At 38.1% G+C, this 18,734-nt stretch overlaps 3 protein-coding genes across 5 annotated transcripts; 2 read left to right on the forward strand and 1 right to left on the reverse strand.

Moving 5' to 3' along the window:
• Window positions 1-1,366: 1,366 nt before the first annotated feature.
• Window positions 1,367-1,909, reverse strand: LOC147485780 (uncharacterized). The gene has a single exon (XM_086573582.1). It carries the CDS (start codon window positions 1,907-1,909, stop codon window positions 1,367-1,369), a length of 543 nt encoding a protein of 180 aa, XP_086429708.1.
• A 1,795-nt stretch (window positions 1,910-3,704) lies between these two features.
• On the forward strand, window positions 3,705-8,257 carry LOC147485781 (BTB/POZ and MATH domain-containing protein 4-like). Its single transcript, XM_086571807.1, is given in 6 exon segments — window positions 3,705-4,323; window positions 4,958-5,244; window positions 5,247-5,302; window positions 5,441-5,720; window positions 7,630-7,655; window positions 7,658-8,257. Coding segments are annotated over 6 exon segments (1,203 nt in total). The 5' UTR covers window positions 3,705-3,928; the 3' UTR covers window positions 7,817-8,257.
• Window positions 8,258-11,040: 2,783 nt separating this feature from the next.
• Window positions 11,041-18,502, forward strand: LOC147485782 (cationic amino acid transporter 2, vacuolar-like). 3 transcript variants are annotated; one of them, XM_086572601.1, is made up of 14 exons: window positions 11,041-11,439; window positions 11,787-11,988; window positions 12,139-12,223; window positions 13,108-13,248; window positions 13,335-13,453; window positions 13,542-13,638; window positions 14,318-14,490; window positions 14,591-14,657; window positions 15,428-15,586; window positions 16,049-16,316; window positions 16,794-16,902; window positions 17,512-17,624; window positions 17,753-17,828; window positions 18,008-18,502. In XM_086572601.1, exons 1-14 carry the CDS (start codon window positions 11,280-11,282, stop codon window positions 18,165-18,167), a joined length of 1,929 nt encoding a protein of 642 aa, XP_086428727.1. In that variant the 5' UTR covers window positions 11,041-11,279; the 3' UTR covers window positions 18,168-18,502. The 3 variants fall into 3 exon arrangements, with proteins under 3 accessions (XP_086428727.1, XP_086428728.1, XP_086428729.1); XM_086572602.1 differs by lacking the exon at window positions 18,008-18,502 and having other exon boundaries at window positions 17,529-17,624; XM_086572603.1 differs by lacking the exon at window positions 18,008-18,502 and having other exon boundaries at window positions 17,529-17,764.
• The last annotated feature ends 232 nt before the right edge of the window (window positions 18,503-18,734 follow it).

Consider the following 18,734-nt stretch of genomic DNA (forward strand, 5'->3'; position numbering starts at 1 on the left):
TCAGTCTGGTCACCTCTTCACGTATACCCTCCGCATACTTCGGCCTCACGCTTCTCATCTTTTGTCTTACTGGCTTCGCATTTTCATTCATATGCAAGCGATGACATGCAAACTCCAGATCTAACCCCGTAATATCCTCTATTGCCCAAGCAAATATATCTTTATTCTCTACCAAAAACTGTACTAGCTTACTCTTCCATTCATCTGGCAATTCCGACCCCACAGAAGTAAATTTCTTCTCGTCTCCTGCCCCCAGGTTCACTATCTCAATCTCATCTAAGGTTTTCGGTCCAAGTGGTGGCTCGTATATTACCATTAAAGCCGCCTCAGAATTGCTATGCGCCCGCCTCCTTCCTGCAATCTCTCCTTTCATGCCGCGGACCATATTTCTTCGCACCGTTGAATATTCTCGCTTCGCTACTTGATCTCCTTTTATTTCATAATGCATCTCCATTTGTGGGGAAACGGATTACCCGATAATAGGTCGATGGAATTGCCCTCATTTCATGAATCCACCGCCTCCCTAGGATTGCATTATGACTGGGGAGTTAGTGTCCACCACCATGAACTTTGTGAATACGGTCGTCGGACCAGCCAGCATTCGGTAATACTAGTTCGCCCACGGGTTCGGTCATACTACCGTTGAATCCAAACAAATTGGTTCGCGGCGCTTTCATCTGGTCTCTATCGATATTCATTTCTTCCACGGCTCCTTTAAAATGCGGATCCACCAACTTCCGCAGCCTATCAAAACCCTCTTTACCAAATAATTTCCCATTGCAATGGTGATTACCAATGCATCCTCATGTGGTGAAATTACTGTCTCCAGGTCCTTTGGAGTGAACGTTATGGTTTCCTCTCCCTTCGCGGTTCCACTAACTAACCGCGGCATGCTCACCACTTCATTGACCTGTCGCAAACTTGTTGTCTTTCTGATCTTATCGCGGTGTACATTTCTCCCAAGTGTTTCCCCGCTAAAAATAATGTTGATAGTTCCTAAGATTCTAGCTGGTGCCGACAATCTTTCAGCATGGCGCCCCTTAGTGATAAATTCTCTAAGCATTCCCTTTTCAATCATCCTCTCCACCAACCACTTCAAGGCATAACATTCATTGGTTGCGTGGTTCTGGATCTGATGATAGGCGCAGAATGGCTTCCCCTCTATTTCTCCTGGTGTGTTTCATGACCTTCATAGTACCGAGCCCCTTAATCGGTGGCAAGATCTCCTCTAAAGGTCCGGTAAGGGAGTTTGCTTTATTCCGCGATGCGACTTCCTTTCCCCGAACGCCCTCCTACCACGATCCCGGTCCTCTCGTCCGTGGATTCTCACCACCGTATGATATCTTATCCCTTTTTCTATTGCTTCTTACCCTCCGGTCATCTTTGTCCACGCCTCAGACGCGCCTTCCTCGATCTCCTCTCTTTTCCTTTGCGTTCCTCTGATTATGTCCTCATATCGTATGTACTTCTCCACCTTCGGATACAGAGCGTGTAACGTGGTGATTTCAATCTTGGACACCGACTCGTGGACTCTAGTTCCCTGTCTCAAACCATGCTGGAATGCTATTACTGCTGTATGTTCTTCCAAATTTTCCACCCTCAGCATCTCTTCCTTGAACCTACACAAAAACTCCCTTAACGATTCCGCTGACCATTGCTTGACATTGAATAGGGCCGCGATATCTACCACTCTCCGCTTCTGATGTATGAAATGATCGACAAAAGCGCGCTCTAATTCTTCAAACATGTTGATGCTCCTCGACGCTAATCTGTAATACCAGTCTGATGCTCCCCCCTTAAGGCTAGCCGGGAACATCATGCATCGGAGTCCATCATACTTGCTTTCCTGCCATAACGACATCACCGCGCCTAAAGTGATGTAGATGATCCGTCGGGTCTCCTTTCCCATCATATCTTTCAAACATGGGTTGGTCAACCTCTTTTGGCACTTCAGAATTCCATACCAAATCTGCCAAATGGGTTCTTATTGAGACTCGCCACCTCTTTCTCAAGCTGCGCCTGGTTCACTTTCTCCACCCCTCCTGTTCGCTTCCCTATCTTTCTCAATCATCGCCTGCACCACCTCCATCGTGATGCCCGCTATTTGTTCCTCCCCTATGGATGGAAATTCTTCATTTTCTCCCTCCATTCCACTATCTTGTAGATCCCTCCGCTCTGTTTCCACCTGGGTGGCCTCCTTTTCTTTTCTCAGACCGTCATTCTCATTGCGTAACCTGACTATCTCCTCTTGCAATAGTCTGGTTGTATCCGCCGCCACCTCAGATGTCTCTTCTTCCCCCACTCCTTCTACCTCTGCGTTCGCTTCTTCTTCTTCTACCTCTCGAACTGCTTCTTTTCTAGGTCTCCCTACCGCTCTTTTCGCTATGGTGGCCATTTTCACTCGTCCCCACAGACGGCGCCGAATGTGTTATCAAATAAAATGTGTCTCTAATTCAATGTGTTCTCTCTAATAAAATGTGTTCTCTCACCTCTCCGATCTTTTTTCTTTTCCTCTTCTCCCCCTTTTATCATTCACTCCCCTCCTCTTCAATCAGCCTCATGTCCCTGCTCATCTCTCCTCCATCCAAATGTCCTCGGTCCCTCTACTGCCAAGGCGCTGAAAGTTAATGAGTTCCGCTTCTTCTCAACTGCCTCTTATCCTTCGTTGATCCCTCCTTGATCCTGCATCCTCGGTCCTCCCACCTGTCGCGGTAGTTTTTAGCAGTTCCCAGCGGTTGGCATTCCGCGGACCTAATCAACAGCATCAGGTCTCCTCCATCTTAACTTACTTACGGCCCACTTACCACCTATAACCTTCTATGTCAAGAATATGGCCTCTACACTATCCTTACTCATTTGCACTTCTTGAGAATGTTGAGCTTGTTTAGCTCTGTAAAATGCAATATCACCTTGTGTTTTTGCTAGTTTATGTTGTAGTATACTCATCTGCTGTCGTAACTGGTCTATAATCTTTACACAGCCATAAACTGAATCTTCTAGACTCGATGTCTCGATGCATGTGTTGCTTCGTCTGACAAACAATCTGCTGCTGCAGCCTGACAGGGATTGGAAGTTGCTGCAGTTCAAGAAAGCAAAAGATTAATTTGAAGCAGCATCGTGTCGTTTGACATGCAAGTACTCAGAGTATTTCATAAGGTGTAAGTGATAGCCCCACCAAAAATTAAATGTTCAGTAAAATTCAAAGTTGTACTTCAAAATGCTGCGGACAGTACTACACTTCATTCACATTCATTTACGTGTCAATCAGGTAAGGAGACAAGGTGAGTATTAATCATTTACGTGTCAATCATAGCAACACGTTCACATTTATGTCTATACTGCATTACAGCGTTCACTGAGAAAAAAAAACCAAAACTCCAATTCAATGATACATGCCTTGAAATATAGCTCCAATCAATATCTCATCGTCGAAATATAGGCATATAGCTCTATTTTGTAGTTGTACCAAACTATAAACTACCAACCATAAAGAAGGACCATAGAAATCCTAATACGGGATCACGCAATCCAAAACATCAGTTAGGCGGGATCACAAATTCGAACAAACAGAAAATAAAAAACACAACTTAATCAATCCAACGGTCAAGAAACAGTCAAACAAAAAAAACCACTAAATCAACGGACATAAATTTTCGTTCACAAATAATACGGTTATTACTATATATATATAAAAAGTGTATTAAAAAAAGCAGACCATCCTCTTCGATCTATTAAGTGTGTGTATTACGCAGCTTCATCATTTTAGCCCATTCCTCATATCTCTCTCCCCAAATTAAATACCAAAACCCTAATTCCCCAAATTAACACCCAATTTCTTCAATTCTCCCAACAATTCACACCAATTCACTCGAATTAGCTGGAATTTCATTCAAATTTCATGAAAGTTACAAACTTTATCAATTGAACAATGCCAGAAATCGGAATTTTGGAAAAAAACGGGTTAATTTCACCGACAAGTTCAAGATCAGTAACAGAAACAGTAAATGGATCACATAAGTTTGTGATTCAAGGATATTCGTTAGCTAAAGGGATGGGAATTGGGAAACATATAGCAAGTGAGAATTTTACAGTGGGTGGATATCAATGGGCAATTTATTTCTACCCAGATGGTAAAAATCCAGAAGATAATTCGACATATGTATCGGTTTTTATTGCATTAGCTAGTGAAGGAACAGATGTGAGAGCTCTTTTTGAGTTAACACTTGTTGATCAGAGTGGGAAAGGGAAACATAAAGTTCATAGTCATTTTGATCGCTCGTTGGAAAGCGGGCCTTATACTTTGAAATATCGCGGGAGCATGTGGTATGGTTTTAATTGGCATTGGAATTATTTGGATGTGTTAATTGTTATGATTTATGTATAAGTTTGTGTAATTAGTACTAATAGGATGTTGTTGTGTAACTGTATGTCCAATAATGCTTGTTATGTTGCTTTGGTGTTTGAGTGTCGTGGGAAGTATTTGAAATTTGTTAATTGTATGATTTATCAATATATTTGTGTTGTATTTACATTTTTTGGAATTAGTATTATTAGGATATTTCCGCTTGTTATGTACAATAATGCTTACTATATTTGAAACGTGTTCATTTATATCATTTATGCTTAATTTTGATTTGTATTTATGTTTTACGTAATTTGTACAATTGGGATTAAGTTGTTTAAATGCCTTCTTATTATAGGATACAAGCACTTTTTCAGACGTGTTACACATGAAATTGTCTCACTCTCTGTTAATTTTTTGCTCACTCATTATGAAAATTCATGTTGTGAACTATTGGCGGTAAATGGTTTGGATTTTTGCACTTAGTTGTATATCCATTGATGGAACAATTTCAAATGTGTTAATTGTTATGATTTATGTATAAACTTGTGTGTTTTTTTACGCTTTTATGTATCAATAACCTTATGTAATTTGTTGAATGATCTTATTATTTAGGGGGTACAAGCGCTTTTTCAGACGTGCTATGCTTGAATCTTCGGATTTTCTCAAAGATGATTGTTTGAGAATTAATTGTACGGTTGGAGTTGTGGTTTCTACAATTGATTGCTCTCGGTTACACTCAGTGCATGTTCCTGATTCAGATATTGGAAACCATTTTGGTATGCTATTGGAAAATCAGGAAGGTTCAGATGTCGTCTTTGATGTGGCTGGGCAGAAATTTCATGCTCATAAGTTGGTATTAGCTGCTAGATCTCCTGTTTTTCGATCCGAATTTTTGATGGGATGGATGAAGATAAGAATGAAGTTGTTGTCACGGATCTAGAACCTAAGGTTTTTAAGGTAGAACTTTATTATTCTTCACTCAGTATCGTTGTTAGAACAACAGTGTGCAGCATTTGTGTGAAATTAGTGGGGAGCCAAGGCATTGTTGTTAGTTGTTTCAACTTGCTAAATATAAACTTCTTGTGTGATTTGTAGGCCATGCTGCATTTCATATACAGAGATTCCTTAATGGAAGATTCCGAGCTGGTTGCTTCGAGTTCATCCTCTGCATCCTCCACATCTGACACGTTAGCTGCAAGCCTATTAGCCGCAGCTGATAAGTATGGTTTGGATAGACTAAGACTGATGTGTGAATCTTATCTCTGCAAGGATATCTCAGTGAATTCTGTGGCAAAAACGCTTGCCTTGGCCGACCGTCATCATGCCATGGAATTAAAATCTGTTTGCCTGAAATTTGCTGCTGAAAACCTTGGAGGTATACTTCTCATTCTTTACTCACTGGCAATGCTATTATTTGTGAATGTGCGGTGGTAACTAAATTTTGTAAGTAAAGTTTTAGTCAGCTAAATCTTGGTTGTCGTTGAGTATGAGTTCTCACTTTGTGGAAGTGGACAGTTCCACCCCCATGATCAGTTCGTAACTAGTATACACTGCATAAATGCGCTTTAGGTACAATACAAAAGTTTATCTGCCAACTTTATTATCTAATTTTATTTGATATGTTAAAATTAGTTTCGTATTATGCAACTTGAGCTTCATATCTGTACTGTAATGGTGCAGTTTTTTCAAGTGTTCTGGCTGTTGAGGAGTTTTCTTAATGTCCCAGAAATTATTCAAGGGAGGATTTACCGTCTTAAATTCCTAATTGATGCAAGTACTCTGTCGTCATGTGGTTGTATAGTAACTAGTAATCACATATATTTTTTCTGTTGGTCTAAAAGTAAGCAATCTACTAGCTACTATACTGCGGACGATGTTGGTTCCTCAAGGGATTTGAAGGAGCATAAAGCCCATAATGTGTGGACGGCCTTGAACCTTAACATGGTGAAAGCGTAAGTTAGGCTGTATTGGTTATGTCTCTTTCATATCCTTAAGCAATTTGGTTTCGAGGTTACCGAGTTATGAAAAGTGAGTAGTCTTGGCAGCAGAAGCCTGTGTTAGAGTTTTGTTTGCCTGGTAAAAATTGTGAGGTCATGGAGGCACCGGTAAATATTAGTAATTTACTAAGAGAAAGGAATAGAATATGGTATTGGCAGCTTCTTCAGTCCAATGTCTGTCAACTTATGCAGTCAAAGGCTTGCCTAGGCTCAACCCAAGTGCCTAGCTCATACGCGTGCCTAGTATTGTCTAAGTCCCACTCAACCCATTGCCCTACCCTCAGAGCATCTCAGCACCTAGTTATCCTACGCATTTAACTGAATAGCTGTTGTCCAACAAGAAATTATGGATGTTTAGGAACAATCAACACATTTGAGGTAGTCTTCTCGAACTAATATTTGGATTTTCATATTATCGCTGATCCTACACTTGATGAAAAATATTATGAAGCATATATGACTGATTGTGGCGATAGTTAGGGCTTTTGATGAGTTCAGGATTGGCCATCTCGTGGCATAACACATGATTCTCACTCCCCTGGTATAACATGTGATTCTCATTCGATAATCATTGATTGGATAAAGTTTCTAGTCTTGGAAGTCGCCTATCATGATTGATAGACAAATCCTAGACACTTTTTTGAGGTTTTATTTTTACCAGATACGTGTACTAAATTCGCCGTTACACCAATCACAGGCCAACTTTTTGCTTAAGTGAAACCTTGTTTGCTTGTGCTTTTCCTTGTACCAAGCGTATTGATGGTTGTGCAAATATACCATATTTATGTTTGCCTAAGTGAATTAATCGTCCTCTACGCTTGGCGTACTTTTAAGCGATCGATTGATTGTTCATCTTTAATGTAGTTAGCTTGAAAGAGATCAAACGTATCAATGCTATTGATGGTTCGCCATGACAGGATTATAGACTTCTTACTAATAATTTATGTATATTAGATCATAGCTAAGTGTATCAACAATCTTCTTCTATAATATATGCTTCTATAACATTTTACTTCATTGAACATGCACGGACAGGTTGTAATCTTGCTAACATGTTAATTAATGAAAATCGCTTTTAATGCTTGAGTTTGAAACTGATTTCCAGAATCGCGGATTTAGCAACTGCTGCATGTTATGTTTATGAAGTTTTTCATTCTTCAGGAACACCCCAAGTAATTGATTATTCGGGAACCGAGAGTGGAGGCTAAGGTTTCTATTTATTCTATGGCTATTGTTTTACTGTGCTTAATTATATGTTTTTCATGGTCCTGTTATGTTTTAATGCAGCCGTTATGCGATCAAATGGATTCGAAAGTATCTTAAAGAAAATTGCCCATCACTGCAGTCGGAACTTCTGAAGACGGTGGCAGGATGTGAGGAGGAATGTAGCAGTGGAGGTGGAAAGAGCCGGCGTGGGGCACAGCTTTCAGATGGCGGTGATACAAATGGCAGGAGGGTAAGGCAACGGACCTGATACTGGGAGAAGTGAAAGTTCTGGGTGCTTGTATCTGTACAATATCATTGATTGAGTGTTCAAAGGAAAAATAAGAGAAAAAAGCAAGGGATTGGAAAATCAAACATTGCCACTGTAGCATCAATCTTTGCTTCGTGCTGATGTGGTGTGATGGCAATGAAATGGATCTTTTACTATAGGTCCTTAGTAGCAGGCTGACTTTTCAGAGAAAACTAACAATTCCTGTGTTAACTGAGAGGCGTGTGTCTTTCCACTGAACAAGCGTCCTTCCCACTTTATTTACAGTGCTTGCAGGCAAGTTAAATTTGAACAGAAACAGTTATGGATTTTACTGATTGGGTACTTAAACTATTTTATTTGTAAGATGCCACAATTCAAGAAAACACATTAAGAGTTTTTAGTTCTTAAAAAAGTAAGAGTCGAGCCTACGATTTGGAATTTTATGATGTAGTTCATAGCTTATGAACATTCTGGTTGTAATTGTGGCCGTTTAGATGAGGTTCAACTCTCTACTTTAGCTATCTGCTGGTTCAGACTGCTGTTACTGTACAGTGTCTGCCATGTTGTCTTTGGTGTACTTAGTTGTATGAATCAGACGATATCAGCAACAAGGTATTGTGGACATTCCAAGTCGCATTTAGGTAATGCACATTGGGCTACCTTCTTGCCTGCTTTATTTTTTGATAACATTATCCAAATATTTCGGTGATCGATATGGGGTGTGTTAGGTGAGTAAACAGGACCTACTGAAAGGTTATTTAAGAAAAAAGAAACACTGTGCTGAGGTTATCTGTAAGACTCTTAACGTTCATATGGCTGATTCAATTCTGCTCTACTCCATACTCCATGTTACGAAGTGCCATTTTATTTAATTTTTCTTAATACTTTTGACACTTTATTTCTCGGCATATCTTGTCCAGCCACTGCTATCTCAGAATTTTACAGTTTTTACGACACTATTATATGCTTTGATCCAAGTGTCTACTTTGTGTCAGTGTGTTGAACTCTAAAGTAGGCTTAGCAAGGTAAATGCTTATATTATAAAACAATAACGCTACATCGGTGGAAAGTAAATGACACCTAATCCCCTTACCTTAATGCGTTTTACATGTCCCCTTGCTCGGTTACCCGTGTTTTTACGTACTTAATATGTTGGGCAAGTTCGGATTGATGGGTCTGCTGTCTGTGCTAATGCAAATGACTGCAGAGATGATACTAAACGAAGACCTAGTCTCCTAAACTCGGGTCCCAGACCCGGTCGAATTAGCACTCCCTGGCTACCCTTTCGAGTTAGATAGTTAGATCCACTCTAAGAGCATATTTAGGAGAGAAACTAAGAAAATACCAAAATTTTAAACCAAACCAAACACCAAATTAAAAAAACACCAACCAACTTCAGGAGAAATATTAAATATTCGCCATCAAATGACGCGGTTTTAGATAAACTGCGCCATATAGCCCATGCGGCTTTCTCAAAACCGTGCTACTGAAGTCTATCTTAAAAGCCCAAGTCCACACGCGTGGTTTTCCAGAAACCGCGCGATGTGTTGCACATCAACTTTTTTCTTTTTTCTATTTCCAAATCTGTCGCCGCAGTTTTCGTAAAATCGCGTGATTGAAGCCCACACTCTCGTCTAAGCCCATGCGATGTTCCAAAAACCGCGAGAGATATTTGATACAGCACCAAAACAAACACGTGTTTGCTTTAATGTTTTTTTAGTGTTTTCATCAACATGTGTCTCTCTTAAAGATGAAAAAACACCAAATTATTTAAAATTTAGTGTTTGATGTTAGGATAGTCTCACCTAAAGATACTCTAAGAGTTCACGCATTGGGTTGACAAACAAATACAAGCAAAAACGCCTAGGTAACAACATAATTTTTCTATGCAGATAATCCTTGGGCAGTAGAATATAGCTGACTGGCTGTATGCCTGTATATTTAGGGTTGTGTATGAGTATGACCTACGCTGTCCTAATTTCTTAGTGAACTGGTCCAAGATATCGCCAAGTCCCTAACAATATAAAAAAGTTCCCCACAAAAAGGGTCCCCAACGATATGGATACGAATGTACGATATGATACACATTTTAAAATTACTTTATGAGATCTTGAAAGGGAAAAACTATTTTAAAAATCAACTGTGGAGATGTGAAAATGTGATGCATGTGGGTTGTGGGCTTGTGGCTGTGGAACCATCCACCTTGGCTGTCATCGTCACGCTCTCTTTGATTGGATCTTTTTTGCATGCATTCCACAAGCTGTTTTCAGACCATACCCTCGTTTAACATCCAGCAACAAACACATAAGATCAAATGGGATAAGATGTGTTGATTTTGTCAGATCTTCTCAATCTCATATACTCCACATACCAAAATTTTCACGTTTTCAGGAACACGAGTCTATAACTCAAAGTGTTAAAAAAAAAGACATTTGTTTATTACACAATACAATGTGACTATGTGAGGATGAAGTGTTTACTAGGAGCATGGTTTATGTAGTTAATAGATTCTTCGCAGAAAACAACCTTTAATTAATCTCGCGCATGGTGTCTGCTGTTGCATCAAGAAAATTCTGAAGCATATGATATAATCATATATGACACATTCACACAAAACGCTGATCAGTCTTGACTCCAGGAAAAAATTCGTTAGGATTTGCATTTTGATACTAAAGTGCAAATGTGAACACAAAATCTACTAGACTTAAATTTTTGGCACTAGTATTTTGGTACTGTGACGTGCTACACAATTATTTTTCTATTTTAGATTTCTAGTCATAAGCGCTCAACAAGTTGCACCGCTAGTCTCTGTTTTAAATAGCAAATCATATAGGCTTGGGCTAGCACGAGTATATCTTCATAGTAATGAGCGTTCCGAAACCGTTTCGTTTCAGTTTGTTTTTTATTTTCGGACCGTTAGATCACACATCCAACGATCTCGGATCTGGTCACTATGAGGATATCCTCGGGTTAGAAGAACTCCATCATATATCCCTACCTATTCCCTAAAAACAAAATGATAGGCGGCTGTCATCACGTCACTATCGATAACCTTTTGGCATTTGTTCGAGTAACTCCAAAGAGATTGTGATGCCAAAAACCAAAATTGTCTAAAACTTCAGCAAATACCAGAATGCCGACATTTGCGCGAAATATTAATCTCTGATTACATTAATTTCCATTGATGGTCTTATTTAAGCAAAACATTTACACCATTTGATTCTGTTGTAAATAAATTGGCAATCATAAATTTGCAGTTTTTGGTAAAATAATAAATGAGAGCTGAAAGGGACAAAAAATAGACTTGCCAAGAAAAGATAAACACACAAATGCTGGAAAAAGTAGACTGAATAAATACTCTGCTCACTCCCCAAGAAGAAAGATTGAATCTTTTGAGGAATTGAGGAAGTGGTTATGATTTATTTGATTATTTTGTGAAAGGGGAAGAAGAAAGGAAGTTTTAATGGGTTGTGAGGTTAATGCAAAAAAGGTTATTGGCAGTTCTTCATGGGGAATTACAAGTTTGTTAAGGAGAAAACATGTTGATTCAGCTCATAATGTAAGGACAAGTAATCATCAAGAATTAGCTAAGGAACTTTCTGTTCTTCAGCTCATTGCTATTGGTAATAATGCTTTTCTTTTTTTTTAATCTCTGTGTTCTTGAAACTGTTTTGTTCTTGTGCTTTGTTTCCCTCTTTTCAAGGTGAATAGAGAGTAGCAGCAGTAGATACTGTGATTTTTCAGTTTTTTTTTTGCACTAAATATGAATTACAATATACCGTTGGATGGTGCATAAATTGAAGTAGTAATTTTCTCATACGAATAATATTAAGCACATTTGAGTTAAGGAAACAATAGCAGAAAAGGAAAATGAAGGCAAATGAGCAAGACAAACAGACCCAAGTGAAAAGTAGACAGTCGGTAATCCTATCAATGCATTTACAGTTACGTTTGTGATTCCTCTAATCAGGTGTTGGATCTACCGTTGGAGCTGGAGTTTATGTTCTTGTTGGAACGGTTGCTAGAGAGCATTCGGGACCTGCCCTTACGGTTTCTTTTCTAATAGCTGGGATTGCCGCTGCTCTTTCAGCATTTTGCTATGCAGAGCTTGCAAGTCGATGCCCATCTGCTGGAAGTGCCTATCATTACTCATACATTTGTGTTGGAGAAGGGTATGTATGCTTCTCAGATTTTGCGACATCCCCTCTCTTTTCTAAAAAGTGTAGTGCACATTGTTGGGAAACCAAATATTTGCGAGTTTAGTGCCATTATAGAAGACTGATTACTTACGGCAACTAATTTAGTTTTGGTATTGATTTTAGTGTTGCATGGCTGATTGGTTGGGCTCTTGTTCTTGAATACACAATAGGTGGTTCTGCAGTTGCTCGGGGCATATCACCAAATCTGGTATCGCTCCATCTCAAATTGTTTCCTCTAATCACTTGTGTTGTTCTTGAGGATTTGATTAAGTTATTATTTCCCCCTGCTATTTTTCTGATGTCGTTTAGATATTCTTGTTAATTGTATGTCAGTATTGTTTCATAGTCCACTGGTGCTGACCAAGCTTGGCATGTTCGCAAATTTATGTAATGGATCTCAAAATGGGAGAATAAAACTCAGAGAGAATGAGGGGGAAAGTAACAAAATGTGGAAAAAGTTACTGCAACATAAAATAGGCTGTATGAAACTAAGAAAGTAAAAAACCAGAAATATCATAATCAGATGTTTGATTCACATTTATTTAAGAGTGATAACAACATTTAACTTCAGAATTGCTAGATGCCAAATCCACTTCTATCCATGTGAGCACGATAGTGGCGGTAACTAAAATTGAAAATAATAAGTTGTTGCATGAAAATGTATTTGGATTCTATATTACTTATATGTGGCTGTATATGACACTATACCTTTGGATGACAAGTTCTCAGCGTAGACAAGCTTGTTGTAGCTACTAGTCTACTACAAGACTTGGAAATATGTATAATAGATGCAATTTTTCATGAGATAGCACAATATGTGACTAAATTATTTGGACAAACAAAAAAGAAACAACGGTAAGAAGATTTGGACTCCTAGCTAAGAAGAAACTGTAATGTGAAGATTTTGAATTTCAAATCCATCTCCAAAGAATGTTACGTTGTTGCAATTAGTTGCTAGGTACAGGTTATATTGTTCAACTTTGTACAAAGAATGTTACGATTTTTGTCTCAGCAGCTCCTTAAAAATGCTGTACATTTTAAATCGCAAATTATGTTCCTCAACAGTGATGAATATGTCCACAATTTTCACAGGCATTGTTTTTTGGAGGCAAGGATGGTCTCCCTTTTTTCTTAGGCCGTGTAGACATACCCTTGCTTGATGTGGTGGTTGATCCATGTGCAGCTCTTCTTGTTCTTATAGTGACTGGACTGTTGTGTGTTGGGATCAAAGAGGTTTTATTTTGGCTGCACTTTTTCTTTCTATTGCAGTCTAGTTTTCTTGGTTTTTCTAAAAGTTCCATCAACTGCTATTTTTGCAGAGCTCCTTTGTACAAGCCATTGTCATGATTGCAAATGTCTGTGTCATGGCTTTTGTTATAATAGCTGGTGCATATCTTGGTTTTAAGGCCGGATGGGTTGGATATGAACTTCCTAGTGGGTAAGGAAGTTCTTATTATCAATTTGGGGAAAAAGTAGTGTGTATATTAAGCTTTGAAGTGTAGTTCATTTCTTCTTTGATTTCATAGGTATTTTCCTTTTGGGGCGAACGGAATGCTTGCTGGGTCTGCAACAGTCTTCTTTGCATATATTGGTTTCGATGTGGTTGCCAGCACTGCCGAGGAGGTAGATGTGGCTCTCTTTGGTCTTTTTAATATCATTCTGTGTGGAAACTAATTGTATGCTTATATGTGGTTCATGGCTTTCATCTAAATGGGTGAAGTCCCAGTGAGTGTTGGATGCAGGTCGATTTGCTACACTGTACTCTCGATAATGCAATGCCTACCACTCTTTTTTCTTTTTCTTTTTGAAATAGTAAATTCATCTATTGTAGATATTAAATCTGAGCTTTTCTATGCAACAATTGTAACAGTCGGTGAATATTTCTCGTATGCAAGTGTCAGTGCATTGTTATCCCCATCCTTTGTTTGTAAAATCCCTTATTAAAAAATGAGATAACAATTATGTTTAGAGTTCCTTGTTTAATACTAGTATAGGAAACAGACTTCTCACTTCTCACATATTGGTAAGTTTGACAACCCGTGAAAACTTTATCCATGAAAACTATTGACACTGTATCCATGAAAGCTTTATAGACATATAAATATATAATGTTTCTTCTTTTGCTTTTGATCGGTACTTGCTAAATTTCTGTTGGAAATTCAATGTAAAGTTCCTTACGGTGGTTTAATATGTTTGAAGCGTAGTAAGTTTCTTGTTACCACCTCTCCATTACGTCGATACTCTTCAGGAGATTGTGAATTTTTATGTTATGTTTATTCTAAGCTGTTATTATTCATTGAAGGTGAAGAATCCTCATCGCGATTTGCCAATTGGTATTGGGGTTGCTGTGTTTATATGCTGCGCTTTGTACATGCTGGTTTCTGTTGTTATTGTTGGGCTTGTACCTTACTATGCAATGGATCCTGACACCCCCATTTCCTCTGCATTTTCCAGCCATGGGATGCAGTGGGCAGCGTAAGTTTCTTAACTATGCAAATTTCAGTCTTAGGTTCAAGCTTGGGTAATTTTGTTATACTGATTTTGTGTGTTCATTTCGTAACTGTTCTCATTGAAGGTACATTATTACAGCTGGAGCAGTCACTGCACTTTGCTCAACCTTAATGGGTTCACTTCTTCCACAGGTAACATATTTTTTAACATGCTAACTTCTAGATGTTTCATGTCATTGTTTACAAGGTTTGTTAATGAGCTGTGAGTTCTTAGAAGATAAACTGCTTGTTCATTCAAATGGTTTTCTATCTTTGTTCTTAATGAACACACTCTAATTACTAGATAAAAGTAAAGATGGGGATTTGTAGCAAACGCCCTCTCATATCAACCTACATACTGTTTTCTAAAGATTTTGTTAGATTTAGATCTTCGAGGCGAACTAAAAGTACTTTCTCACTTGGTTATTATGATTTTGTCAGAAATCTAACCAATCACCTCCTACTTATTTTTTAAGTGAAAATTTTATTGATAACGAGTTTGTTTATTTATTTTTTATTTTTATGATTTTAGTTTCCGTTCTTCCGTTGGTTAGCATTTGAATAATATCCAAGACGTCTAATACACCAACAAAGCTATCAGGCTAACACTTTGAAATCGGCATACTTGTAACGCCTCGGACATTAGCTTATATTACCAAGTCTGAAATTTTTTAAATGAAAGCTTTGTCTTAGATCAAATTCTCTTCCTTTTCCAGGTTCTGGTGAAAGGATTTTATAGTTCGTTGAGAGTTTCTTAAGAGTTGTAGATTATAACTGTTCTCTTCCCACCACGTGTTTAAAGTTCTAGATTGTCCTAGAAGTCTTTTCAGTGGAAATGTATATTTGCTTACTCATGATTACATCACCTCTTAAATTTTTTCCATCTCATACATTTGTGATTTTTATTTTGTTCAACCTTATAGCCTCGAATCCTGATGGCAATGGCTAGAGATGGATTACTTCCACAATTCTTTTCTGATGTTAACAGACGGACACAAGTTCCTGTCAAGGGCACAATAGTGACTGGGATTTGTGCTGCATTCTTGTCATTTTTTATGGATGTTTCACAGTTAGCTGGGATGGTAAGTTAATCACTCCGCTTGATCTTTCATTAGGAGATCATCACTGCTTTTATATCCTACTTCAATTTTAATGAGGTCTGAACTTCAAAAATTAAGTACTTCATTAAACTTATTGCACCTAAGAAAAGGATGGATGAGTAAAGTTTCCCCGCCTAGATTTATGCTATTCAATTGATCTCTTGCGCGATCAGATGTTCACAAGCTTATGTTCTTCTTACAATCTTAGGAAATTGTGATTCATGCATAGTTAGAACCACATTCACTTCTAGGTTAAAGTCCATTGGTATGGACTTATTTGATGCTCTTATGTATTGGTATTTGGGCTCTGAAATCGTTGGTTCCCTTCTTTTATGGTATATGAGAGGGTTGCATTGTTCTCTAGTCATACTGTTACAGTGTCGTCTTGTAAAGATGGAAGATATGTAGTTCACAAAATCAAACCGAGGTGCTACTTTTGTGCAGGTTAGTGTGGGAACACTTCTTGCATTCACCATTGTTGCGATTTCTATTTTGATACTCAGATACATCCCCCCAGCTCTGGTGCCACTGCCGCCATCACTTCAAGAATCAATTGATTCAGAGTCAATTCCAGACAGTAGTAATAATCAGGAAAATAACGATATCAATCCAAAAGACATAGCTGGAATATCTGGGAATAGTCAGCAGCATCTGCAAGCAGATGCCGAAGCATCACTTGCTTATCCTCTTATCATTAAGGACATTGATCAAGGTAATTGCAGTACAAACACCTTCAGGTATTATTTCGGAGGATATAGGCCTACTTCTTAATTTATGTGCAAATCCAATTCGACTTGGGTAGGAACAATTAGGACTGTTCAAGTCAAATTTGTCTTTAGTTCCAACAGTAGGTGCCTGTGATAAAAAATTTGAACCATTACTGTGATATACTTTTCTTTTCAAAACTTCTACCTTTCCAGTTTTACAGTGGGTTTCATTAGCAAGAGACAAAAGAGAGCGAATTATTTTCTTTCCTTGTTCTTTTGAAATTACATTTTCCTATAAAAGCTTATATGCAAGTGATCTACTAGATGGTATAAATTAATGAGGACACTTACTGGGGAAAGTGGTGTCCTCATTAGTTTGGATTGAGGTAACTTGTGCCTTGGTTATCCGTGTAAATTGCAACGTTATTCATACTTATTTCTACCAATGGTCTATATCAATATTAAAGAAACAAATGCTGTAGATGAATCCGAGGAGCAAAAGAGGCGAAGAGTTGCAGCTTGGGGCATAACATCTGCATGTATGGGCGTGCTTTTCCTCACCTCTGCGTCATCAGCTGCATACCTTCCTAGGTAAGGTTCACTGCTAAACATTATTGGTTTATGGTTTGCATCAATTCTCCCCACTTTTCGATTTTTCAAGTAAGTAGCCCTTCATGGTTCTCTTGCATCGATCTACTCTTTTATCCAGTTTTCGGAGGTTACAAGGTGCAGGTTTCTCTGCTTTGCCTTCATATTTTTTAACAACTTGTACCATGGAAAGAGATTATGTTCACCCAGTGTATTATCACTGTTGAGATGTTTGTTATTCTCCTGCAACGGATGTGTGAAACCTTGTGGTATAGTATAATGTTCCTGGGCCTCTCCACTTATAACCTTTTGATTTTAAGTTGGATGCTCATAATCTATAAGAATCACCATAACTGACCTAGTTGCTGGACACTGAAGATGGCAAGTTTGTAAATACTTTATAGGATGGTTGAACAACACCAAGAGATATTGAGGTAAAACTAAAAAAGTTTTTATCCATTATAGGGACTTGGAAGTATCATATCAATGTTATTTATTATTCTTTGAGAAATTGCATCAAACTTAGGGCAACTCATGTATCAAAATCAAGAAGTTGAACCTTAGTTCTGAATCAATAATGTTTTGGATGCCATGCGTATTTGTTTATATCAGCTTTGCACGCATATCAGTGTGCGCAGTTGGAGGTATGCTCCTGTTGTGTGGTCTATTTATACTCTACTGGGTTGACCAAGATGATGCAAGACATAGCTTTGGACATGCTGGAGGTATCTTTTATATTCAATCTTGCATTGCATTACCTTGAAGTTCTAAGAGAATAATGTATGTTAAAAACTCAGGCATGAAAGTGCTTATAATATAGAATTGATCATATAATTGACTGGATTTTCGGCAGGTTTCCTTTGCCCATTTGTTCCACTCCTCCCCATTGCGTGCATTCTTGTTAACGTCTATTTAATGATAAATCTTGGGTGAGTACTTTCTATTCTCCTGCCGTGTGTTGTTTTAATTTATTTTCTTCTCTTCCTGTAGGCGTGTAGCAAAGCCCTTCATTTTCCGTGAATGTTTTGGATTTAGTACCGTGTTGTACCCTACCAGTCAGTAAGGTCTAATCTCTTGTAAACTTCTAAGACATTTCTCCTAAACTCAGAGCTGACACATGGATTAGTGTTTCCATCTGGATGATTATTGGAATATTTGTCTATCTATTTTATGGAAGAACCCACAGCTCGCTCACAAGAAACGCAGTTTATGTGACAACTTCTCATGCTGAGGAGATCTACAGAAGCTCTTCAGAACATTTGGCCTAAGAAAAGAATGAATACATTTCGGAGGAGTCAAAAACATGTACTGGTAGTCACATTGTTACCAGTTTGTCATATATGAATACACATTTATATTTAGCATGGCTGAATGACTTCAGTCTTGTTTTTTTATACCAATTCTTCGGTAAGGATGTTGTAAATTATCTGCTACTCGAAAAATGTTAATTATTTTCTCTGTTTGATATATGCATTGAGATGTGTTCTACTGCAATTTATAGAATACTTGGGTTTTGTTGGTTATAACTAGACAGTTTGAACAGCATTATTATTTCAGATTGCAAATTAGTACAATAATTAAGTAGAAAACAGGCTTCATATCATCAACCTGTATGGCTGTACGAATCCAAAGTTCAAATAAGTTGCTTGAGTTCCCAGAAACATATTTCGTTCTCATCATCAACATCTCTATGTACTTATGTAGTATATGTACTACGGAAGTTTATATCAGGTCGTGGAACACTTTGAATCTTAAGGGTTCAAGATCGGACCCAAACTGATTCACGGATAAAATGCACCTTCTTCAAGTTATATAAGTACCTTTGTGTTTTCTGG

The sequence above is a fragment of the Coptis chinensis genome, chromosome 7 (genome assembly GCF_015680905.1).
Source record: "Coptis chinensis isolate HL-2020 chromosome 7, ASM1568090v1, whole genome shotgun sequence".
Lineage (NCBI taxonomy): Eukaryota > Viridiplantae > Streptophyta > Magnoliopsida > Ranunculales > Ranunculaceae > Coptis > Coptis chinensis.